At 35.7% G+C, this 26629-nt stretch overlaps 2 protein-coding genes across 4 annotated transcripts in view; one reads left to right on the top strand and one right to left on the bottom strand.

Moving 5' to 3' along the window:
* Nucleotides 1–26629, top strand: part of FBXL13 (F-box and leucine rich repeat protein 13) — a 71720-nt gene that overhangs the window by 25343 nt on the left and 19748 nt on the right. For all 3 annotated transcript variants that reach the window (XM_071734000.1, XM_071733998.1, XM_071733999.1), the window contains 8 exons: nucleotides 10459–10511; nucleotides 13133–13233; nucleotides 15900–16026; nucleotides 20465–20563; nucleotides 21171–21288; nucleotides 21437–21599; nucleotides 24483–24602; nucleotides 25771–25897. In XM_071734000.1, coding sequence (XP_071590101.1) covers nucleotides 10459–10511; nucleotides 13133–13233; nucleotides 15900–16026; nucleotides 20465–20563; nucleotides 21171–21288; nucleotides 21437–21599; nucleotides 24483–24602; nucleotides 25771–25897 — 908 coding nt within the window. The remainder of the gene's footprint in view (nucleotides 1–10458; nucleotides 10512–13132; nucleotides 13234–15899; nucleotides 16027–20464; nucleotides 20564–21170; nucleotides 21289–21436; nucleotides 21600–24482; nucleotides 24603–25770; nucleotides 25898–26629) is intronic.
* LRRC17 (leucine rich repeat containing 17) lies at nucleotides 653–16145 on the bottom strand. The gene is made up of 4 exons (XM_071734017.1): nucleotides 15967–16145; nucleotides 6445–7310; nucleotides 2449–2604; nucleotides 653–1579 (listed from the first exon to the last, which is right to left on the bottom strand). The coding sequence occupies exons 1-4, from the start codon at nucleotides 15996–15998 to the stop codon at nucleotides 1176–1178; spliced, it is 1458 nt and encodes a 485-aa protein (XP_071590118.1). The 5' UTR covers nucleotides 15999–16145; the 3' UTR covers nucleotides 653–1175.

Below are 26629 nucleotides of genomic sequence, written 5' to 3' on the forward strand. Positions count from 1 at the left end.
TTTTTTGGTTCTGCTGGGGTTTTTTTGTTTGTTTTTTTTTTTGTTTTGTTTTTTTTGGTAAAAAAAATCATTTCAGCCAGTATATTATGTAGCAAGAAGTTTTATCTTTAGAGATGTTGCCTACTTACCTGGGCATTTGTATGGCTCTGTTATAATAGTATTAGAATAATCACAGTTTTTAATGAATTCACATGGACAGTTGTGTGATAAAGAGGTGCTATAAAGTGCATTTCACAAATGAGCTGAGGGAAGGGTGGACTTTAAGAATGTCCCACATTTTGAATGAGCACTCAAAAGCATACTTACCTTCAGTCTGGATGGACACTGGTGTGTTGGATGCAGACCACATCAGCCTTCACGTGGTCCTCTTCACTGTAAGTGATGTCATTTAATCTGTGATGTCATTTAATCAACTGACATGACAACACAAAATGTTTCCTAGAAAGACTTCAGCTCTGCTTACTGCAAAATCCAACAAGGCAAATATGAGCATGTGGAGCTGGATCCTGGGGAACCAACCATGTGTTGACAGGTCATGGCTTGAGGCAAAGGCTGAGTTATTCACTCAAGACTGAGCAGGAACACTGGTAAATCAGCAAGTAAAACCTATCTTCTGGGTTTGAATCCTAATCAGTGTAACAACTGCCATTCCTGTTTTTCTAGAACTGTATTTAAGGTTAATCTTCAGTTTGGTTTTTCATATACAATAAAACAACAGGAAGCTGATACAAAAATCTTAAAAATGTTTTCTGGGAATATTTCAGGAAATAGATAGATACAAAGAACTGTTGATACATTCAAGAAAAACATGACTTTGACACAATTCTGCAGCAAGTTCTGTGGCAACGCATAAACTGTGCTCATACATAAGACAGCTCCTCCCCACCACATTATGTACATTTCTGTCTATTGATTTCTAATGTATAGTTTAAAATATTGCAAACATATATCACAAGAATGTCCAGAACAAATTGTCAGAAACAATTACTTGATGAAAAATGCTGTATATCTAATGCCATTCTGTAATTATTAACAGCAACAAACATAAAACTTTGTAGGCAGGCAGGCCTACAAACAATCAGTATAATTAACAAAAAATGTAAACAACATGTGTTTCTTTGTTTGAGAATCAAATATTTGAATGTACTAAAAAAAAAAATTAAAAAATTCCCTTGTTAGCCTATCACAGTGACAATTACACCATGCTTCTTTACTGTTTGAACCGACTGTTCTTTGTGTCGTTCCCATTCCTCATCCTCTTTGTCCAGATCAAAAGTTTCTGGATAAACAGGCAGCTTGTCTTTTGGACACTCCTCATAATAACTTCGAACGTATTTTCCAACAGACCATCCCTTGTATTCCTCAGGCATTTTGCATTCAAGGCCACTATAATGGACATTGTAGTGATGCTTCAACCAGTAGAAAAGATAATGAATGTTGTAATCACATCTCCAAGGATTCTCTCTCAGCCACAGAATTTTCAGAAAATAAAGATCTTCAAGTACTCCATATTCCAAATTCTGTAAGCTGTTGTTTGATAGATCCAGCTCCTCTAAGTTATTGAGGCCTGAGAAAGCAGCTAGACAATAGAAAAATATTTATTGGTACCTTATAAAGATGAGTTAGAAAAAGACATGCATATATGCACCAAGTAAAACATTTTTGTAATCATAAATTTATCAAAATTTTTTGGCCAAAGGTTACAAAATAGACTATTCAAACAGTGAACTGCAAAATATGGCTTGTGCCTTGAGAACAGACATAGTGGTATAAATATGTCAGCATTAGGGCAGTTGTACTGTTGGTAGAGTTATAAAACACCTCATGAGCATGCATGAGTGTGGAATAGGGACAGTGGAGGTGAATTGATATTTTATTTGCTCATAGAACTCTGTGGTTGTTTACATTTTGCAGAAGCAGAAATATGGAAACAATGTTAAGGTCTAATATTTTTTGTTTATATTTATTTATCTGTAGTGTATAGAACCTTTAATATTTTAAGATATGGGAGATAAACATGGAGCTTCATAATAATGCTTCTGAGTCACATTTCAGAGAGCAGTTCATACTTTTTGGGAATATACTGTTTCATTTAATGGCAAGAGAGTTAATTTAAATAAATTGACTAGGAACAAGGTTGTAGTCATTCAGCTAGTTAGCATTTTGTGAAATGATTATCTTTCAGTCTGCCAAACTAAATTTTTATAGTTGGTTTGTTTAGTATTAAGAAGGGGCAGCTGAAATCAGTCTTCATTGACTTCTATGACGAATGCATTTCAGTGCAAACCTTTACTTTATGAGTTCAGTGGTACAGTGGGTAAAATTGGCACCAAGTTCTAGATTTTAAAATCCTTTTCTCTCCCATTCATATTTCATAGAGACCCTATAACAGTTTATAATTAATACAAACTGAATAATTTTTAAAAAGATACTTAAAATTATTCTTACCAGGATCAATGTAAGCTATTCCATTACTGTTTAGGTTTAATATCTTCAGTTCACTTACATCTTCAAACTCCTTGGCTCGTAGTTGTCTGATTTTGTTGTGGGACAAATCAAGTTTAACTATATCTGGGGGTATGTTGCCTGGAACTTTCTTTAAATCTTAAAAGATGGAAAAGACATAACTTGTGTCAGCTTTAGATTATTCTTACCACTTAGGTATCACTCTTGCACACCACACAGATTTATGCCATTGTAGCATCACTGTTTCTTGTTTTCTGTCCCTTTTGTCCCCACCAATAGTGTCAACATGTTTTTTTTCAGCTTCTAAATGTCATTGCTATATTCACCTGTATCTTTACATTTGATGTGAAAATGACTCTCTTCATTAGTGATTGTAGTAAAGCCTCTTTTCTGCATTTTATGTTTTTATTTTAAAGGAACTGTACTGTTCATTTGCATAGGGATATGAAGATACTATGGTAATAAAAAGTATGTGTGAAGGGCTTGATCATTTAAAGAAAAGAAACTAGAGTAACTGTATTAAAAAATGTTCACAGAATCACAGAATCAGCCAGGTTGGAAAGGACCCCTGAGATCATCAAATCCAACCCTTAACCCACTGCCACTGTGGTTACCAGACCATGGCACTGAGTGCCATATCAGTCTCTTAAAAAATGTTCAGGGACGGAGAATCCACCACCTCCCTGGGCAGCCCATTCCAATGCCTGATCACCCTCTCTGTAAAGAATTTTTTTCCTAATATCTAACCTAAACCTCCCCTGACAGAGCTTAGGTCCATGCCCTCTTGTTTTACTCACTGGTATGTGATCTTCTTCCACGATCCTTTGCTTTGTGTTACCAAGAGGTAAAATGTTCTAATTTATCAGCAATGAAAGTGCTAGTTGTGATAGTATTTACAGTAATAAATATAGTTCTGTAGTTACTGTTATATAGTATTGTAGTAAAAATAAGACTTTATTTTTTTTTTAATATGCTTGTTATATGCTCAGGCAGTATAGAGTCATTCTGGCTATCTACTTCTCTATCCTACTTGTGTGATTGGTGTTACCAATCCAAGCACCTCTCTGTCACCATTGTGTATCCTTAGAGTGTTCCTTGTGAGAGTTACAGAAAGAATTGCATCTAGTCCAGTAGTAAGGGCATGTGCTTGAGAAATGCAAACTCTGGTTTGAATTCTCTGAGGATAATGTTGATAAACCTAATCTCTAGGATTATGTTCACTCAATGAGTGTTCCAAACCTGGGCTGTTATTACAAGAAAATGAGCAGCATCTCTTATTTGACCATCTTTGAATGAAAGCAAGTAGTTTCTAGATCTGTGTGAAATTTGTGTTTTCAGTGTATTTTTGAAACACTTCTCTGTACTCTTTCAGAGTCTTCTTGCCTTATATCAGATTTTGAGCAGAGCTTTGGTATTATACATACATAAACATTATAACTACTCCAGCCTGCTCTAGTTGGAGTGCTTCCTGTTTGTGAAGATGACAGAGTTTCAGGGCCTATTTATCAGCAAGTGAATGCAAATAAAGCTTGTATTTAGGCACTTGGAGTGTTTGGCAGTACTAGAAAGCAGATTTTTTTTTTCAACTGCTCTTACAAATACAAATTCTTCTGCAGAAAAGCAAGATGTTACTTTTGCATCCAGCTTTTGTTGCTTTTTTTGGTAAAATGAAAACAAGGACACAGGGTACTTCCATTCTGAAGTACTGAAATATCTGGTGTAGCACTCGTCTGATGAGATAGAAATAAGTTCATACACATATGAACATACATATGGTAATATGCATTTTTAAGATGTTCCTTTTGTGAGGAAAATGCCATTCCTTTATGGCACTAACTGAAAGCTGCTGACCTGTTGTCACATCTCCTTAGAGATACCCTGTACTTGTACTGTAACCGCATCCCCTTCATTGTAAAAGAATAATGGATTGCAGCTTTTCATGTCATCTTACTGTTTAGTCCTCTGATGCACCTTTTTTTCCTACCCTGAAATCTTGTCCATGTGAATTTAGAGATGTTTCCCAGGATTTTGGGGGCATTATAATTCTATTTTTGAGGAACATTCCAGTGGACTTTTGCATCTGCTGCACAGTAATCACATGCAAAGACAGTAAGTACAATGCTTGCATCGAAGATCACCATATGTTCAGAAATCCCAAAAGTCCATGGGATATCTGCATCTGGCTGTCAGGCATATGCACTGCAGATCTGATACTTCCTAAAAGATATAAAAAGTACCTAATGTGTCTGTGCTAGAGATTCAGGAGGCCCTGGACTGACATACTTGGGTTTTGACTTGCAAGAGGGAGTCCCTGTATCCTCTAGTACACTCATGTAGAGGTTGAAGTAGCTTTCTTCCTATGTTATTAGTACTGAAGACAGTAATACATTTTTAAATACCATCAATCCCTGTGAAACTCCTATGAATAGCAGATCATATTGAATGTTTCTATGAACTTAGAGAAAAAAGTAACATACATCTAGAAAATTTTTTTAGTATATTCATATATTTAGCTCATCTTTTTGAGCTAAAGTCAGTCTTATTTATAGTAGAAGATTTATAGTCTATGCCTTTTTTTTGTCAGTGGTACAGGTTACTGGAGACATAAGGTAATAATTATATAATTGAGATCCTATGAAGGATAATTAAGATTGTAGCCTGTAATCTAATAATTAAGATCCTATCTACAAGGAAAAGAAGTGTAGATGAATAGTAAATAGTAGCCAGAAAAAAATCATAAATCGTTAATAAAGTCATTAAGAAAAATATGCAGTAACTGCATGGTAAAACAGAGAACAGTGAGGCACATGAAGAAGGAAGGAATTCAAGAGTGGAAAAAAGCAAAATGTAAGCCATTTTTAATTAAAAACCTTCCAATCAAATACTGAAATTGTTTATTCTTCAGGTATTGCAGTGTTATAAAGACTTATAAGCTTGTCTCTGGCATTAGCTTGCAAGAATAAAGACACACACAGTAGTTATATAAATTTAAGTCACTGTTACAGGAAGAAGAAGTTTAGCAAATGCATTGCAAGCTGCAAGTGTACAAAACAAATTGCAGTGATATTGTATTACAGACAATGCTTTACAAAATCTGGGAAAAATGCTTCCAATTTTGGCTTCTTCTTGCATTGCTTACTATTTCAGATTTGTAGAGTTAAAGAATTACTCTGCTCTGAATTGTTTTGTTGTTTTCTTGGTTTCATCATGGGATAAAATAAGGGAAGCATAAATCATGAATAAATGTGCATTTTGTGTTGCTACAGCTGGTTTACCCTTAAGGCTTAACTGTGGGTTTTAGCAGCCTGAGAAGGATTTAGGAATGGAATGGATCCAACTGTCTGAAAAACATTTCTTGTAGGCCCATCAACTTTGAAATGTTTACTGAGTGCTGGGAGGAAGAAGGCAGAGGATGTATTTTTTTATGAACAAAAGCATACAATTTCTTCCTTTAGTAGAGGAGATATTGCACAGAAAATGTGAGAATTCAACTGCTCGCCTTTGCAATCAGGATCCTTTGGGCATTGTAAGCCCAGCTGGCTGCTCCAGTCCTGGTTCACAGCTGTCTTCTGTGAAAGTTATTGCTATTTTTATGTTAGTACACTAGAAAGAAGAAATTACACTCTCTGCTTTTCTCTATCTGTACAACAATTTCAGCAAAGTATTTTGGTAGCTGTAAAATCAAAGTAGAGAGGTGCTGGTGCTTCAAGTGATTTAATTATTTACCTAATTCTATTCCTCTTGATTTTTGTTGAATAGTTTACACTAGAGCAATAAAGAATATCTGTAGAATTTGGGCTGAAGAGCAGAGGTAAGATGTGGAAGGTGTTCCTACTTGTTGCTTTTAGTTGGAAGTATTAGTCAACAGTTAAAGTAAGTAAAGCCTGTACTAGTACTATATTTATTAATGCAAATAATATAAGTGTAGTAAAAGAGCAAGAATATTAAAATTATTCAGTTATAACAAGAGATACAAACCTTTTCTTTTGCAGTTCAGAGTTGGTACAGGAAACACATACATGTGGCACAAAGAGGAATCAAATTCTGGTTTGACAGCTTCAGGTTTCTGCCTTATGTTTTGAGGGTCCTGCCTGTCCTCTTCACTACACAGCTGTTCAGCTTTTATCTGCTTCAGCTTTTGATTTTTCAGTTCTATTGGGTACACACACTTGGCATAATTCCCCAGATTCCTGTTTGTTGGAACCTGTAGCATTGTAACAAGGGTTTCTAGTTCACAGTTGCAATGCCAGGGATTATCATAAAGACGTAGGTAGTTCAGACTGGGTGTATAAATAAAAATCTCCTCAGATAAACTCTTAATTTGGTTATGCTGAAGTAAGAGTGTGGTAAGTTTATCCAAACCAAAAAAAGCCTCACTCTCAATTTTTGATATATCATTCTGCTGCAAATCCAGGCTTTTCAGTACTTTGTATTTGGAAAACATATTATTCTTCAGTTTGCGAATCCTGTTTCTTGCTAGCAGCATGTGTTTTAAATCCTCTGGCCAATCAGGTGCCACAAAAATCAGCTTTCTTTCCTGGCAATCTAGGTATTTCTCATGAAGATAAGTGTATATATCACATGGTAGGCCTCGGGCATTGCGCTTAACAGTGCTAGATGCTCTCCTAAAGATATTTTCCCTTTCATTGTTTCTCAGATTCCTATTCCTTGTCTTCCTACAGTCAGATGCTTTACAGAGAAGTAGTAGTAGTACAACAGTAACTATTTGCATCCTGACATTCAGCTGGCCCCAGTTACTTGCTCTGACAGCTGGAACTGTTGAAATTTTTGGATAATCAGTGTTGTACAGATCTGAGGAGGCACACCTGGGGTATATGGGCTCCCTGTGTTGGAAGAAAAGTAAAACATTAGAAGAGATGAAACAAGCATTTTCATGGAAGCTTGTACATAGTGTGCAGCATTCAGTAAAATCCTCGGTCATCACACTACTGAGAGCATCACAAATACTTCAGAGATTAAATCGATCTCTTTTTTGTTGCTGTTTATACTGTCTCTGGTCTACTGTCCATTTTGATTAAACATGGGTAACTATGGACCAATTTCTAATTGATCTTTGCTAGAAGGTTCTTGTCTATTCAGGAAAATGGCATCAGGCTGAGACTTCTTTGTATATAAGTTCATCTTGAAAGAGGAGCTTGAAGCTGGTATTTTCCAGCTTTCTGGTTGTTGATCCATTGCAACACATACAGAGCCAGACCAGGCAGAGTCATCCAGTGCCTACCAAACCCCCAGTTTTAGACTGCACACAAGTGTGGACTTGTTTTCCAGCTGAGCCCCAATCTATCCAATGAGCCCTACTACTACCAAGTGCCTCTTGTGGCCCATGTCAGGTACAGAGTGTTGGCTGGACTGCTCTGAGAAGGACCCAGAAATAATCTTTTGCAATAGCTTGCAATAGCAATAGCTTTTGCATAGATGCTCTATGCATCTGAACATAGGTAGAGTGCAAAGAAAACCCACAGATCCTGGTCATGGCCTGCTTCAAACAGCTTCCAGGTCTGGCCACCTGAGGAAGGAATGTACAGAGAGGTAAGCCAGGAGCTTTTGCTTTTCCAAGAAAGCCCAACACAATCTTTAGGGATTATTGGTAGGGGAAGGCAAGGTCTGCTCTCTGCAAGTATTCAAAATTGCCTCATTATTTCTAGTAATTTTTTGGCCTATGTTGCCTTCTGAATTTCCCATTGTACTCCTGTGTACTTCCCTTTTCCTTCGTTTTCAGTGAAACTTGCCCACAAGGTTGTATTTCCTTAGAAGCCTTTTAACCTTCAGTTTTTTGTATTTTCTAACTTTGTCCATATCAAAAATTTCCTACTTATGCTAGTCAGTATCATTCCTTCTGTAAGGTTTTTTAAATTCTTCACTGTTTAGCTTAACTATTTAGTTACTTTTTCTCTATGGTTGTGAACATTTTTCTGTTAGGCTCGGTCCTTTTTGACCTTAAAACCTGATGATGTATGGAATCCTAGTCTTGGAAAGCCCATTTTTTGGTTCCTCCATTTTATTCCTGTTGCCAATTGTCTGCATTCAGATTCTGTTAGTTCACAGTGTGAATAAGTTTTGAATTGATGATTTTATCCCTCACATTAAAAATGAAATATTTTCTTTACTTTTTTGCCAGCTATATGTTAATCAGTGTAAACTGACCATGTGTTTTTTGAAAATTGAGTCATCACTGGGATCCTCTTTGTTGTTTAACTGTTCACCATTCTCGTAATGTACCCAGTAGAGCTTAGAAACAGAAAAATAACTTGGAAGGGGAGCTAAGATAACAAATAACTATGGTTACTCCTCTGCAGCAGTTATAAACTGGAGCATAGGTGGTTCCATATAAATATTAGGACGAATTTTTTCACTGTGAGGGTGCCAGGGCACTGGCACAGGCTGCCCAGGGAGGTTGTGGAGTCTCCTTCTCTGGAGACATTCAAAGCCCCCCTGGATTTGTTCCTGTGTGACCTGCTATAGGTTACCCTGCTTTGACAGGAGGCATGGGACTGGATGATCTTTTGAGATCCCTTCCAACCCCTAACTTTTTATGATTCTATGAACTATGGAGATATTATTTCCTCTTCCCTTCCATCTCCCAGGTCTGAACTGTGTTTTTAAATAGTATTACATTGTCTTATAACTAAATTATACTCTACCATAGTACCAAAATGAGCAGCTGCTTTCAGTAGCATGTACAGATTCACATGTGAAGTTATAAGTGTGTCTCATGTAATGCTAGGGCAAACAACCATGAATCATAGAATGGCTTAGGTTGGAAGGGACTTTAGAGATCATCTGCTCCAACCTCCCTGCCATGGGCAGGGACTACTCCTATCTAGACAAGGTTGCTCAAGGCCTCATCCAACCTGGCCTGGAATTCTTCCAGAGAGGGGCCATCCACAACTTCTCTGGCCAATCTCTTCCAATGTCTCACCACCCTCGTACTGAAGAATTTTTTCCTAATATCCAGTCTAAGCCTATCCTTCTTCAGTGTAAACGTGTAAGAGGTATGTCATTTTTGTGGCTTAGGAGCCTCAAAGGTGATTTGAATTGGTCAAGTTCTTTTTTGAGTTGTGCAGTTCCTCTCAATATTGTGCTGCTCTTCAAAAGTCTCTGAGTTACACATTCTGACAGCCTAGCAGTGAAGTCACAGTCCTTGTAGCAATGAATGTACAGATCTATTGTACTGATGCTTGATTGCTATTTTCACATGGTAAGCCAAATACATGTTTTCATGTAAATCTTCCATACTGCATTTTCAATATTAGGTACAGACAGACATCTTTTTTTCATTTCAGTTTAGACAGGTCCATTATTTTTGAAGATTAAATTAAGGTAAAAGGTATTACCTTGGACTTTTTGCATCTTTACCCTGAGGGATAGACTCTAAACTTGTTAGGAAAGTGTCTGAAGGGATGTGTAAATGTTGTTTCTAGTGTCAGACATCTGTGTTTCATATTTTTTTTTAGAATTGCAACAATGTCTGTAAAATAGATGTTTTTAAAAATAATAAATTACATGCACTCAGAAGAGACTGTCTCAGAGAGCAAAATTCTCTGACATTCCATAGCTGCAGAAGATGGAAAGGCTTTTCCTACAATTGTTCTGATAGCTTCACCTTTACTTTCAGAGGGAGAGATAAACCTGTTTGGAAAACTTAATTCTGGCATTTCCTTAGATGAAATTGTTTCGTTAGGTATCTTTCTGGTTCTATGGTAACATAAGACTGAAAACACACTTCTTATGCTGGCCATTAGTTGATAGAGTGTAAGAGGAGACATTTCCCCAGGATAGCTTGCTCCAACTTTTATTCCAATTTTAGTTTTTTGTGCTTTCTTCTCAGTAATCTGCTGTGGCCATTGTTTCTGGGAGGATATTGGCCTAGATAGACTGAATCTGTAAAGGGAATTCTTACATTTGTGTTGTACACTGAAAATTTGAACTGTTCACTTTTAATGTGACATTTTTGTGTTTGTTTACTTTTAGGTCAGTGTAAGAATTTGCAAGACTTAAATCTCTCTGAGTGCCAGGGATTAACTGTAAGTACTGCAGCCTTTTTCCATAAACTGAAATTAATACCAAGAAGGAAGATTTTTTAAGTGCTATCGTTATTTGAATACACAAATCTTCCAGATAAAAAGTAGAGACTGTTATTCTTAAGTACTTGGAAAATGGAGTTTAGTCGGATTCAGAGATATCCAGTGAAGTTCTCATTTTTTTTTCCTACAATGCCAGGGCAAAAATTATGTACCCAATCTCAATTTAGTTTAATGAACAGGCTTCAAAACTTCACAATCCGGGGGAGGGTTTTTTGATTTAAGTTTGGAGTTGTCAATAACAATACATTTTAATCCTATATTGTTTTTCAAGTTCCTTTATTCCTTCATTCGGTAATGCACTTAGGCTCTAAAAATGTCTCACTAAATTTCAAAATACTTGTGAGAGTCTTTATTTGAAAGGTGTCTGAAGTATGCAATCACTGTTATGTATTTGTTCATTCTCATTCCTTTAATATTTTCAGTTTTATATTGCTTCTATTAATCTTCTCTACTATTTTTTCATTGCTCTTTTCTGATGTAAAAACAACATTTGACCCTGCTTTAATCAATAATTTATCAGAAATGACATTGATATGTCCAATTTTTTCTAATAATAAAATCAAAGAATAAAAGATCCTTTTAATAGAAATTATGGTTGCTCATAACTGTTCATTCTGTTTGATTGTTAGCATGCTTGCTGGTACATATTTGTTACATACCAGCGAGTATATTCCTAGGTGATGCTAGGGCCTGGTTCATGGGATATCAAGGACTTGCTGATCACACTTTTGCAAATACAGCCTAGTAAGCAGCTGGCCACCTTTTTCAGAAGGAGACACTGTTGGCATCTATTGAAACTGTTGCTGACCAGGACTCTCAGGTCTGTGTGTTTGACAGCTGCTTTCTGTCCAGGGTCTAGGCTGTACTGATGCATGTGGTTATTCCATCCCAGATGCAGGACTTTGTTGACCTTCATGAGGTTTCTGTCAGCCCAGTTTTCCAGACTAAACCTCATTGAATAGCAGTTCTAGCCTACAGTTTATTGGTACTCCCCCCAGTTTAGAATAATCTGGGAATTTGCTGAGAATGTACTCTGTTATCATCCAAACCATTTCTAGAAAGACATTTACCAGTACTGGCCTCTATATTGACCCTTGGGGGATGGGAGTTGCCACAAGCCACCAATGGGATTTAGCACCACACATGGCAATCTGGAAAAATTTTCCCTCACCTAGAAGTCCCGCCTTTAATTTCCCCATGGCTATAAAGGCCTGTGTTGAAGGCCTTGCTGAAGTCAAGATACACTTTTCAGTCACCTGGATCAAGAAATTGTCTTCAGAAACACACTCTAAAAGTCTCCCTGATTGTTTGTGCCCAGCAGTATTATTTCTCCATGAGATATCAAAGTGATTAAAGTCTCTCGTAAGTTACCAGGATAGACAATTGCAAGGCTTCCTTCAGCTGCCCAAAGAAGGGCAGATACCTTCTCTTCTGGAACAAGCAGTCTGTAGCAATACAGCACAATGTAATCCTCATAGGTCTGGCTTCTAATCATTACAAATAAGCTCTTCACTGACTTGTCTCCTATTCCAATGCAAAGCTCCCTGCATTTAGGGGTAGCTTTTCATAGAGTGCAACTTGTTCTCACCATCCAGGGCTGCCATAATTAAATATTCTGTAATGGTTGATTGCAGCCATCCAGTTGTGTGTGCCAGCCCTTCACATCTCTGAAATCAAAATGCTCTCCACCTTTGTGTGGACTTTGCTTCCTACTGTTTCATTTCCATGCTACAATTGTTTGTGTAGAGATGGACCCCTGGTTGTGCTACTTTCACATGGAAGGTTTCAGAGTTTTCCTTATCTAACTATCCCCTCAGTGCTTTCTCACCATTCCCTATGTCTTCAGTTCTCTTCAAGTTATGTTTATCTTCCTTGAACAAACCTATTTTTACTGATACCATCTCTCTCAAATCCTTTGTTGCAGGAATATATTTCAAAAGCACAAACTGTCCTCTCTGAAGCTGATTGGTATTAAATTTCCAGTTACCTTGATGATCCTTTTGTCTGATAGCTGAAATAGTAGCAAGGAGACCACGAGGTGGTCAAAGATACACAGTTGACTGTTACCATGTGTAAATTCTGACTTTTTGCCTTTCTATTGTATTGATGTTTACTATGAAACATTCATCATACCAGGAGATTTGTTCCCATTATATCATAATGGAATAAAATGTGGAACAATACAGATAGTACCTCTTCTGCAGGTTGATAAAACATGAAAGCCTTACAAGTACTTAAGTCAAGTACTTACAAGTACAAGTCTAATGCTCTGCTTAGAGAGTAGAACTAAAGAGGAAGCAGGTGCTCTGTAGGACTATGTAGTGCAAAATGTTTCCTTGGACTGGAATGTTGGAACAACCATATTTCAAGTCAGTAACAGTAATGTTACTACTTAGTATTCTACTTTAAGGCTTTCAGAGAAAATGTCTTTGGTGTATAAAAGTTATGATGATTTACAGATACTTTTCCAGGTTATTTTCCATTGTTACTCTGCATTAAAATGTAAGATGAATTAATGTGAATATAATTTTAATGTATTTCTGGAATTTGTTATTATTCAGGATGAATCCATGAGGCTCATAACAGAAGGTTGCAGAGCTCTTCTCTATTTAAATCTGTCATATACAGATATTACTGATCGAACACTAAGACTATTGTCAAGGTAAAATTAAACAGAAATATGAAAATGTGTCTGTTTTAATCTCAGAGGAAACTTAATGGCATATATAGTAGAAATACTCTTTTTGAGTGATTTAAAGGATTCTGTCTGCTATGCAAAATGAAAAAAATGTCCTGTACACTTGACCTAGATAGCAGTTACCTTTTCTTTTTACTATGCTAGGTTGCCCTATATATTTCACAGAGTTTTACAGAAACTTTTTGAAGAACATTCTAGAAAAATACTTTTTGGGCATGTACAATTACTTCTGGCAATGCAAGAAATTTGCAAGTTAGATATGTTATTAAAATATTTTGCAGAATTTGCTAAAGTTCAGTATATTTGTTCCGTAAGTAACTTCAGCATATGTTGTCCTGAGTACCTGAGCATGCTGGTGGTACCAAAAGTCAGAACCACTCATTTCTTTTGATGCATAAATAGCATGTATCCAAGCAAATATTCTCTAGAGTAGGTGAAGCTTTCAATGCAATGAAATACTTAAAACAAAAAGGAATTTTTTTTCACTGACAAAGTATATTTTGCCTTTAACTTATATCTTCTTACTAAGAAATTTAGACATATAGATATATGTATATAAAAAAAGCTCACCACAGGTCCTGTAACTAACAGAAAGTTCTTAGAGGTGGCAGTATTGTATTTCATAATACTGCATGTGCTGGTTGCAATTGCATTTCACATGTCCATTACTGGAGTGAGGAGCAAGTGCAGTGTAGGCTAAGCGTGGTCAAAAGTGTTTTGTCATTTTTTCATTCTCTCCTACTGTTCCATACAAACATTTTAACTTCTGCATTATACAATACAGATCATCAGCTACAGTTTCCCTCTGAAAAGTTCTGTTGCATATGATAGACACAAATAGTGCCTATCAGGAATAAATGTTGGAAGGTGATTTTTTTCAAGCTCCCTTAAAACAAGAATCCTGAGGTTGCTAGTACCAAAAATTAATTGAAAAAATGGGATGACAGAAGTCCTGAAGAACTTGGCTGTATCAAAATTAAGGACTGTCAGTAGTTCTGAAGTTCTAATGAAATCTGTCACTTGAAAACTGGCAGAAGTAAGCATTTGTCAAAATTCCCAGATCACAAAACTGGGTCATATGACCTGTAAATAAAATCAGTGTCTCTTCAAAAGTATTGGAAGGTTTTGATCAGTTTTCAAAGTGCAGTGAGAATGGCTTTCCTATGTCTTGAGCTGCACAACCTTGTGGCAACATGAAATTTAAAAAGACCCAGAACCACCAGTGTGAAAAATGATCTCTTAATTTATTACCTGTTTTGTCAGAGAGGTTTGGAAGTATATTCTCTGTGATAATAATGTATATTATTATGTGTATAACAATGGAAGTATATTCCCCACTTATTTCTGTGGAATATGTTGCTAAAATGCAAAAAGGCTTATGTGTCAACAAAGTATATTTTCCTCTCTGTATATAATATTATCTAAATGCTTCCATTAAAAAAATGCACCAAAACCACATGCCCTTATATTCTAATATCTGAGTCTGATACACGTGGTCTTTTTTTAACCCATGAAATGTCATCTTATATTTAATTTCTTAGTATTTTTGTAATTGCCACTGTTTTGTGATAACATCCTTTTGCAGCTTCATTGTTTTTTTGTTGGTGTTCAGTTCAAGTTAGCATGTTGCCCCACTCTGTATTCAAAGTATAAAGTCAGATCCAAAAATGTATGTGACTCCTTTAGCAGTCATCTCTTCAGTGGTGTTCCCATCTTTCTTCAAAATGCCTTTTTTTTTGCTGACATGCAGAACTGCATGACTATATGCTCATAACTAAATGTCCACCAGAGCAGTAGGTCTTAATTCTTGGTTTTATTTTCTGTATGCTTTCATTTGTGGTGCTTGTGGCAATTGTTATTTATGCCAGTTAGAAACTAAGCTCAGTAAAATGAATAGTTTTCAGTATGTTATAAACCAAAGCTGCAGCTGGAAACTTAAGTATATTCAAAGTATAGATTCTTGCTTTTACAGTGGGCTGTTGACTAACATTTTCCACTTACACAGTTTGCTTTCTTTTAACTAATGTTTAGTGTAAAGACATTTTTTCCAAAATAGCTTATCAAAACCTAATATTGGATGATTCACTTTTGGATAATTCCCTTTTGTATCCCTTTCAATTTTTCAGATTATTTTTTTAGTACTCTTCTAAATAATTACATGACTTGAGAAGCTCTAGCTGTACATTTATGGTTTTAATGTCCTTTGATAGAGTTCTGGTTTTCATTTCCAGCAGGCACTGCTTCTAAAATGAATGGCAAAGACAGTCCAACAAACTTATACTGAGAAGTCTATTATCTTTCAAATTATGCATGCAAAAATCCCAGTTAATTAAAAAGTAAGCTTTTGCAGTTACTTGAGATAACTTTTAAACGATACTCTTTACATATGGTGAAATATGTTGCATGATAGTGTTTTTTCCCAGTAGTTTGCAATACAAGGAGCAGAGGAAAACATGCAGCAGAATAAAGGGGTTTCCAAGCTTCAGCAAGGAAAAAAGTCTGTTTCATATCAAACATCTTTTCTTACAGTAATTTTCAGAAAACTTTAGCTATAGTGTTCTATGTTATTTTGATTCTGTAACATACTCTTGTAATAATTTGCTCTCTGTTTTACTTTTTTTGCAAACCAGCTTCACCAATTTACAATATCTGAGTTTAGCTCACTGCAGAAAATTCACAGACAAAGGTTTACTGTACCTGGGCTCTGGAAGAGGCTGCCACAAGCTCATGTATTTGGACCTTTCAGGCTGCAGTCAGGTTTGTAGTTCACGTCTTTCTTTCATTCTGTGAAGAGAATCCTTTATATGACTGGCTGCAGCCTGCATTCATGGTATACTGAGTAGAACAAGCACTGCAGCAGACTTCCAGGGTTTTGAATTACATGACTACAGCTGTTTAAATTTTACTGAGGAATAATAGCACTATAGGTTTGGATCACTTCCAACAAACTGTCAGATCTATAAACAGCGAGTACTTACTGCATAATGAGAACAAGGCTTGCTTTTTGTAGCCATAAATAGATTAATACTAAGTCGTGATTAGCTGGGATTTTAAATCAGGAGTTTTGGAAATGAAGTTTTAACTTAGACTGCAAAAAAATAGAAGCCCAACTGCATAGGAAAACTACAAATTTACACTTGATTTCCTCTGAAGATTAATTTAAAAGTTAGCCTTTGTTACTATTTTCTATTATTTCTTCCCTTTCTTTCTTTCTGTTATTTCTTCCCTTATTTCTGTATTTATATACATTGAATTTGTATTTATAACTGAAATGCAATCTAAAAATAGTTTATGTTTTGCATTATTTTAGTCTCCTGCTAAACTTCTAAAGAAAACTAAGGTTTTAGAATCTGGTACTATTTTAGGGACTTTCAAATACATACTGTACCTTGAAACATACTTCACAAGCAATATGCAATGCCAAACTGTAAGGCAATAAAAGTTGGCCAGTGTTTCAATAATGACTCCCACATGTATTTCTTTATACACTGAGAAGACTCTCCAAATTACAGCATACATGTGAAATGACAAAGAGATAGAGTCTGAGGAATATAACAGTTTAATTTTCTATCTAACAAAAATTACTAAGAATCAAGAATGAAGGCAGATAGGGCAGATAGTCTTGCTCTGACTGCTCTTTACTGTGTCTGTTTCTTATTCCTGAGAATCATGCTGAGACTACCGTGTGGTGACAGTGTGAAATTTGAAATGAGGACTGAGGTTAGAGGAAAATTAGGAAGTACCTACCTCTGACTTACTTTTTTTCAAAACGTCAGTAACTGGTTATTTTTCCAAATGCAACATTCCTAGTTGCTGAGAAGTGAAATCATGAGTTGTAAGGATCTGCCTTTAGTGAGTGTTGATCTCATAGTAGTCAGAAAAAAATGATCATCATCAAACTGGAAAAGCCACAATCCTTCCCTTTCCAGAGGAAAGTGGGTTTGCTCAGCAGTGTATTTGAGAACTCTGATAGGGATTCCACAGCTGCCTCCATTTTGGGTTTCCCCAGGATTGTGGAAGAGTGCTTAATGATTATTACTGAATACTTAAGTAAACAGTTAAACCAAAATGAGCATCAAATTGCATCACTTTTGCAGAAAGCATTTTAATGAGATAGAATTCTCTCTCTGCCTCCCCCGGTCATTAGATGAACTAAAACAAAGGGAACTATTGTAAGACTAGTGTTGCAGAATTAGAAAAATGTAGTGAAGTTGTAGTATAAACATTTAAATTATGCTAAAAAGTGTTCTATAGAGCAGAATATATTCTATGAAATATATATTTTGTCTGGTTTTTCATGTTTCAGGTTTTTTCCTTCATTTTAACGATACAGTTGATTTTCATAGAGTCATAGCATGGCCAGGGCTGGAAGGTTCTTGTATTATCATTACTTATGCAGGATCTGAATGTCTATTTAGAAAACCCATCTGTAACATGGGTGATTATGCTAATAATTTTATGAGTTTTGAGGACCAGGACATTTAAATGCCTATTAAAACATAGTTAGGCAGAAATCTGGGAATTAAACACACTTTTTCTAGTCAGTTGACATAAACCAAGGCAGTCTTTCCTTTGATTATTATATTAATACAGGATAATATTAATGGATGAATTGTAGGTATGTGTGTTTTGCATAAAATCTCAGTAATTAGGATTGTGTCATTATGATATGGGTGGTAAATATTTTAATGAATTGGTTAATTATCATAAAAATATAGAGACTCTCTTGTGTCCTGGCTCAAAAGGGGTCCTATTACACCATTGGTGTTCTCAGAGAATTACCTAGAAAGCAAAAGATTTCATTGTTCTGCCTCTTAAGCTGAACAGGACAGGTGGACAATTTTCAGCTATTATACACAAAACTGAAAAGATGGAAGAGTGTAAAGCAATTGCATGTCATTTACTAACATATTGAGTGTCAGTTATACAACTAGAACAGTTTGATGAAAGGTATTTTCAGATAAATTAGAAATCTGGAAATTTTCAAATAAATTGACTTTTCCTTTTTGGTGCCATCTATGGCTGATTTTTCAGACTGGAACTATTCTGGCCCAAAATGTTTTCAAGTGCTCAGTCAATTGCTGTAATGCAATGCCTGGATAAGAGATCAGAAGCCACTGGGGAAAAAAATAGACAGTTTTGTTTCTTGACATTCTGGAGTACTTGTGGGGATATCAGAGAATCTGTTGGCCAATGTGTAGGCTTCACCAGTTTTCATTATCTGAGTTCTTCGTGCTCTGACTTCATTGAGAGAGTTCTCACTTTGGCAGCTTACTGTTAAACTCTGGCTTCTTTAGACACATCAAGCAGCAAAAAGGGGCCATCACTTGGGAAGAAAATCTGAGCCATGTTCTTTATTTATTGAAGAAGGAGTAATTATTTGCATTTCCTGAATACAAACTTAAGCAACTGACCAGTACTTTATTATAAGTTACACATAGACTATTCTATACTTTTAGAAATATAATCCAGGAACATGTTAGTATAAGCTTTTCTTTTTTTGGATAGTGGAATATTAAAAAAAAAAAAAACAACACATGTGGAGGCAAGCCATCTATGTAATGTGCCAAACATCTGAAAGGATGTCACAATTCATTTTGTCATTCTTAACAACACAAAACAAGTTTTAGAAAGAGAGTCCATTATGCACCACATGGGTACTTCCTCAGTTCTGAACACTGATTTTCAGGTTTCTGCACTCACAGTGCATTGACAATACTAGAATCATAGAGTAGTGTTTCTTCAAAATCCCTTTGATCTGCAGACAGCATTCTACCTTGCAGAGTGCATTGCACAAATACAACCAGTTCAGGGGGAAAAAGAGGGAATTCTAAAGCCAAAACCTGAATTAAAATTGTGTGTGTTCTTATTACTTGTAATTAAGAAACTATAAAATATGAAATTAAGTGAACTTTGATATTTTTGCAAGCATTCTATCATTTCAGTACATCTATTCACTAAATCTATGGGGACAAATTAACTGCTTAGCTTCAGGCTGGCTTTTCTGTGACTGTCTCTGGTCTGCAAACATTGTCCACTGTAAGTTAAAATATATATCCTACACAAAGCCTGTGTTTTACACTTCTGCTCCCCTTAAGCAGTGTAAGCAAATCAGGCTTCCACAGTGACTGTAGAGGTGGGGCACAGCAATAATCCCTCCCAGTGTACTTTATCTGCAAAGTTTTTTCCTTTGTATTCTTGTCTCCTGAAGCCTTTTTTGGGGCCCAGGAGGACATGCCAGACTGCATTTCTTGTGGATGCTTTGCAAATTAATTCCTGGTTTAGTCTGAGCTGCATTATATTATTACAATCTACAGTTTTATAACCCTGGGAAGCAGTGAGATCACTACATGTAAGTATCAAGGGGGGACTATTTCACAGGAAGGAATAGTTCATGTCAAAGTTGTCTGTAGAACATGAAGCTGAAAGGAAACTGTCCTGTATTTTACACAGGGTTTATATGTCAAAGGAACTACTTTGTATGGCCAAGAGTGATGGCACCTATTGAATTTGAGCAGTTGAAGAATTGACTCCCTAGAATCTCACCCTGAAGTCACTCCCTTCAGTGATGAAAGGAAGAAACGAGTAGACAGATCTCTTTGTCCATTCATACTTTCACTGAGCATTAATCTGTTAATTAATCTGAGTCTGCAGAATTGGTGATGTGGTCTTACATGAAGGATTCTGTGAATGAGCTCCATGCTGTTGAAATTGCATAGGATCTTTCTTTGTATTCTGTTGGAATTTAGCACACATTTTATAATGAATCTGGAAAAAATGATGAAGACATTTTGCCACATTTAAGCCTTGCTTCGAAGTAGATGTATTTGCCATGCATTAAGACCTTGTAAGGTTGGGAAAGCAATGAAGGTTGTGACAGTAACATTCACTGCTGCCCTTGGAAATTGTATTGACTGTAGAAATTCTTGCACATTTCTCTTACTTGGTTAGGAAACACATCTTCGTAATGGATCCTGGATTTGGAATTTGTTGTTAAAATTTAACTATAATGTGTATAATTCATGGGTCTGTCACATGTCTTGGGCCTGTTTCTCTTTCCATAGGATTAATTCATTCCCTGTATTAATGAGCAACTAAGTACCTATGATCCTGAAGTACTGAAATGCTCTCCAGTCATTCCTGTATTATTTTTATTTGGCATGCTCAGACATAAACATTTCATTTCCTACTTTAGGTTTCAGTTGATGGTTTCAGAAATATTGCCAATGCCTGCAGTGGGATTCAAGATTTGCTAATGAACAAAATGCCAACTCTTACAGACATATGCATTCAAGTAAGAAATTGAAAATAAATCCGTATTTTGAGACACCTTCTGATGTTGGAACTGGGTTAGCCTCTCAACTGACTTTAAAGAAAGTTATACAAATATAATTTAAAAGGAAAAATTCTCCCTGAAAACATTTTAAAACTGTTTTCTACTGTTTATAAATCTTACTCACTTGAAGTCACTTTCAGAAATTTCAGTTGTCTTGTCTTCTTTTGCTACTTGGTTTGCCTGATTATCATCTTCCTGCTTATAAATGAGAGTATTTTGATCTTTTCAGTGTTAAAACATATATGATATATAGGAATAGCATTTTGTTACTGAGTTTACCCATCAAAAAATAATTTTCAGGCTTCTGCAAAAGTGATTGTTAAATAGATCATTGTCCCAGCTACGTGCCATACTTCTCCAGTTACCTACTTCTTTTCCTTGTGTTCCCAAAGATAATAAATATATGAACAATTTCAGTAGTTTATATGCTGCTCACTGTTTAGAAGATACTGTTAAAATGTTTGAAATGGTAATATTCGGTATTATATGCAGAATATTTGCTGATACTTTGTTATGTGACAGCAAATGTATATTAATATTTTATTTCACCTTTTTTCCTTCAAAGGTTCTGGTTGCCAAATGCCAACGGATAATGTCTGTTGTCTTTCTTGACTCACCACATCTTTCTGATACAACTTTTAAAGCTCTTGCTGAATGTAGACTTGTCAAGGTCGGCATTGAAGGTTTGTATAATTCACCAAATTGTTAGGATGGTGTATTTTAAAAATTAATTCATATAATTTGAAATATTCGGTTTATTTTAGTAGGTGTTTGGGTAAGGACCTTAATGTATGTCAGATGTGTAACTTACATATTTTTATATTTCAACAGGGAATAATCAAATTACTGATTTAAGTTTAAAGGTTATAAGTAATTCCTGCCCATGCATGAGGCACATTCATATGGCTAATTGCCAGAAGATTACAGATGCTGGTCTTCAGATGATTTCACCATTGGAGCATATTATTGTACTGAATGTAGCAGGCTGTATAAGGTACTATATCACATCCAGATTTCTGTAAGCCATTGTAAGGGAATTTTAGTATAATTAATTATACTCATAATAAATCCTGTCAACATATTTTTCAGTTTTAAAAATAAATTCTCAGAATGTACTACATATACCTTAAAAGGAAAAAAAATTTTTTTTTTACAAGTAATTTCTTCTTTCTGTATCATGTTTTCAGAAATCCATTCATTATTACTCCAGTTCAAGGAAAAAAAATTAACTGTAGAGGTAATATTACTCAGTAGCCATGGCATCTTTTTGTTCTTAAATGTGGCTACAAAAAAGGTGAAAATTACAATCAAAGACAACTCTATTCAAAGTTGGATAGTGTTTAACTTTGTAAATATTAAAATAATCATAATTTATAAGTCTCTAATGCTAAGATATTTTAAAACTGCCAGTTTTCTACAATTGCCAGGACAACATTGTACTTGATGTTGTGGAGGAAGGATACATTTTATGTGAAGCCTGTTTTCCACTTCAGGTGTGTCATGCAGCCATAGAAACAAAACCAAATGAAAAGGCTACCAGAGCTGCACACATTTTCCCTGTTTTGAGGTACAGTGATGGAGCCAATCGTGAGAGGGAACAGGGAAGGCAAAATCCCCAAACATTTCAGAATTGATAGACCCATAGAATAACACAAAGAGGATAGACTTGATGCTTATCTGAAATGTTCTAGCATCATGTGAATTTTGGGGGATTCTGCTTTTATGTGTAACTAAAATATTTTTCTGTGCCTGTTGATAGTGTTGATGCTGTATAAAGATCTGATAACATTGCGTGTAGACATGCTGAGATGTGCTGGAGTAGTAACCATGACATCATGTTGGGAGTTCAGCTGGGCAGATGGGACAGCTGGCTTCAGTTTCTGGTTTAACACTTAGAAGGTTGGATTTTTCCAGTCTGTTAGCCAAATCTTGGGCCATGATTGTCTTTGTACACGTGTCTACTGTCTCTACTGAGAAAGAATTGCTGAGTTACATTAACAAAACTTCTAAAGCAGTTGTAAAGCTATTGTTAACTCTCTACTTACTTTAGAGTTTTTGCAGACAGTTATAAAAGTTTCAGCATTAGAAAAGGTATAGATTGAAATGCATCTAAACTGGACAAAGAGTTTCTCTCAAGAGATATGCAACTACATAAGAATTATTACTTACTCTTCCCTAATTTGGACAGTGTGTTGCTATAAAACTTCACATTGTGAGATAGAAACATTTAGGGATTTCTCATAGATATCAAAGGAAGTACCATGCTGGTGGTAGAATATTAAGAACAGATTTTGAACTGCTTAGCCATCTTTGTGTTCTGAGTCAGTTTCATTGACATTTTATCTCAGTCTAACCATCTACGTTTTTCTGCCTCAATAAAATGGGAATTTTTTTTTGAGAAACAGAATGGTAGAAAGACCAAATCTAACAGTTCAGATTTCTTAAAATACAGAAAGCGTTTGATGATATGTGCAAAACAAGAAAAGGAAATAACTTATCATAACTATTAGAATTAAGAAATAATATGTATGTGAATAAAAAGGTGTCTAAATGGACCCAGGCAATGTGGGGGCTCATACCCTTATCACATTTTCTCAGTTTGTTATTTTCATGTGTTATAAGGTATTGAGTGATGTGTTTGTATAGAGTTAATCAGCTGACTAGAGAAACTTAGCATGTGTGTTCACAGCACAATTATTTCAAAAGTTACAGTGTCACTACTTCAGCCTTCAAACCCAGTGTGGTTACAGAATATTTATGTATTTATTTTTTTAAAATTCAGTTAGCTGTATTGCCAGACTCTGCATTCTTTAATGACTTTATTCAAGTTAGTTCTTCTTAAAGGGTATTTCTTAAATTTATCTACCCTGAATGAAAAACAACTGCACCGTGAAATAACACCAAAACTGCCACAGTGGTTGAGTTATTGCAGAATGATTATTTTAACACTTTATGAACCATAGGTTCATCTGCAGCTCGCGGTCAAACAGTGAGCATCTGTTCAGATTATCAATTTATTAGTAGTGCTATTCCTACCCATATGTTTCTAGCACCTTGGAATTTGCAGTGATTCTTTGTGCTGCAACAAACTGTGCAAGCCAAAATATTATTCCATCCTCCAGAATCCTGGGATTAATTTTTATTCATCAGAGAATATGGAATAAATACTGGGAATGCATTGTAAAGCTAGAGTGTACAATTACTGTTAGACATACCAGAAATTTGAACTGTATTGGAACACTTATCCAAGTTATAGTCAGCTCTCTAAAACTTTCAGCTTGGCTGAAAGATTCTTTATCCATCTGCTTAATTTTTGTAACCTTTTGTATATTATGAGCTAGTGATTGTGTGTTAGACATATAGTTGGTTAAGTAAAGTATTCCAAGGAAGAACTCGTGTTTACTCTTCATGCATGTGTACAAAACAACTACTACTTGCATATACAATCTATCACTTTTGCTTCTGTGCTAGAAGATAGTTTTCCCCTTATTTTAGCTTCTTAAATTAAGCAAGATACTAAACCAAATACTACTCTGAAATGTTTAAACAAGTTATGATACTTTCTAGATATGTTTTCCAAGCCCTGTCTTTTGAAATCCTGTCACATCTGAGTGTAGGAACCAATGGAAGTTCTCATAATCTCCAACAGACTTTTTTCCAGAAAGGTCTGGTTTTCAGCAGTTTCAAGGAGCAGCAGCTTTCTAATCGACCCATGAATTATTCTGATGCCTTTTTTTGTTTGTTTATAAGGCTGTTAAAATGTCATTATGCATTTCTGCTTATCTACAATGTAGGCTGCTGAATGCTAAGTGTATATGGACTTGTATGGAATGGTGAAAAATACATATTATGAATATTGCCTACATTTCTCTTTTAGAATCAGTGATGAAGGTCTAAGGCCTTTTGTACAAGGTTCTTCAGGAGCTAAACTCAGAGAGCTGAATTTGAGTAATTGTATCGATGTCACTGATGCTTCTCTCACAGAAATAGCACAAAGGTACCGTAGTCCAATAAAATGTTTTTCTGGTGTGGTTAAACTTTCAGTATATTTCTCATGTCAAAGTTGTTAATTTGTTAATAAATAGGAAAAATGACACAGCCAGGGATATACAGAAAATTGTACTAGATAAATGCCCAGTTCCTTTTGGCATTGTGAATTCCGTAAAGACCAATCCATTATATAAAGAGAAATTAATCAATGTAAGTATGGAAACCTGAGAAGTCTTAATTTTATGAGGGGGGAAAAGGTGCTCAATTGATGCTTTCCAGTGATAAAACTGCATGAAAAGATTAGTATGTATAAGTCACACTTTTGTAGAATCAGTAATTACTCATGTCTGCACAATAAAAAAGCATTCTTACTGCTAAACTTCCTCAATTCCAGTTCCTCAAGAGTGCTGCTGTTGGCAACCAAAAGATAGGTTTTAAATTTCCAGAGAGGATTGCATCCAATCTTTCCACTCCTTACTACATCTTTCTGCAGGTCCCTGTTTATGTTTTCTTAACAGTAGTTGTGAATAACTGTAGCATGCTTGCTGGTAAGCTAGGGAATGCCTCCTTCTGACAGTGATGAAGTGTTACCCCTAAATCCCTGAGCACAGATGCACTGCTTGAGGAGTCAGATTTCTTAGGTCTTCTGGTTTGGTTATGGGAAGATACAGTTTACAGTCCTTACTAACACAGTAAAATTCAGTTTTCCATGTGTGGTGAGTGAGTGGTGATTTGCAGAACCTCCAGTGTCTTTATTTGGTGTCTGCCATTATATACAAAGCTGTTGCTGTGTGTAGGTACAGCTGTGGGGTCCTGGATTCTGGTGTTGCAGTGAGCTTTGAAATTCCTTTGCAAGATATGAGAGATTTGGAGATGGGGACAAGTCAAGCATCAAGCTAATTAAAATATATGTATATATATATAATAGACCTCATTAATTTCCACAGTTTGTTTCTTTGCTGTTCAGATTGCTGTTCATAGTTTGAAATGTTTGTGATGCTTCTCATTATGAGCAGAATACTTAGAAGTGCCTATGTAAGCAACACATCAAAAATCTAGGGTGCTTATTTTCATACGTCCCCTGAAAAAAACTTAGGAAGGATTATTACAAAAATGTATTTATTAAACTACATGTGTATAACAATAGTGGAAAGCTGACATTTCATTTAATTTAGATGTTGTGCACTGACCTATCTAAGTCTGCGTTACTGTGGAAATGTAACTGATGCTGGAATTGAAGCCTTGGGAGAGATGTCATCACTGATATCCATTGATCTCTCTGGAACCATCATCTCAGATACGGTATGTATATGATTAAAAGAATGAGGAGTTACTTTACTATTTATCTAGGCTTTCTGAAAAAAAAAAAAAAAGCAGTAAAAATCCATTAGTCTCAAAACCTGCATAGATATGAAGCAGTTGTGTTGCAGTGTCAGAAAAACATACTTTGGAAATGTGCGTAGTGCAGGATCATCCCAGGTATTGGCAGTAACCAATAAAAGGTAATTTTAAAGTTGGATAAGTTGGATAGTTCTTCCATTTGAAAGAGAGAAACAGAAACCATTATAAAGAGGAAGTGTGGCTGCGGTGAAGCTGATCTGAAAGGAATGTTTTTAAGCATAGTTTTTGTTTTTTTTTTTTCTTTTAGGCCTGAGGAAAACTGAAAGTTGGTATTTTTAACTTTTAAATTTGTAAAAATTGTGTTTTCCATGAACTGGCTTTTATGGTGAAAAGTCCTGAATGTTAGGTCTAGCAGAGACAGTGCTCTGTGCTGTGGTCTAGAAAATAATTGCTAGTGAAAGATTTACTAACAAGGTATCCTCAATGTGTGAAGTTGTTAAGACTCTGGAAAGCAAAATAGTGAGTGTGGGAGCCAGGTTAAACATCACAGGCCTCCACATTACGTGTTCTTGGCACTTCCTTCTTTGTGTGTGGGGTTCAGTGCCAGTTTTGCTGTTTCTTTTACTTCTAGGGCAAACTATTTTCACTGAACACAGAAATCTAGAAGAAACCTCATGAGAAAACTTGCCATAG

The sequence above is a fragment of the Heliangelus exortis genome, chromosome 1 (genome assembly GCF_036169615.1).
Source record: "Heliangelus exortis chromosome 1, bHelExo1.hap1, whole genome shotgun sequence".
In the NCBI taxonomy this organism is placed as follows: Eukaryota; Metazoa; Chordata; class Aves; order Apodiformes; family Trochilidae; genus Heliangelus; species Heliangelus exortis.

What these genes read in the sequence shown, in the direction of transcription:
- LRRC17 (XM_071734017.1), bottom strand. Translation starts at nt 15,998, where the DNA reads ATGAGCTTGTGGCAGCCTCTTCCAGAGCCCAG. An exon ending in TCTGAACTGCAAAAGAAAAG is followed by an intron (nt 2,605 to 6,444) that starts GTTTGTATCTCT and finishes CCATCTTTTAAG; the next exon opens with ATTTAAAGAAAGTTCCAGGC. An exon ending in AATAGCTTACATTGATCCTG is followed by an intron (nt 1,580 to 2,448) that starts GTAAGAATAATT and finishes TCTATTGTCTAG; the next exon opens with CTGCTTTCTCAGGCCTCAAT.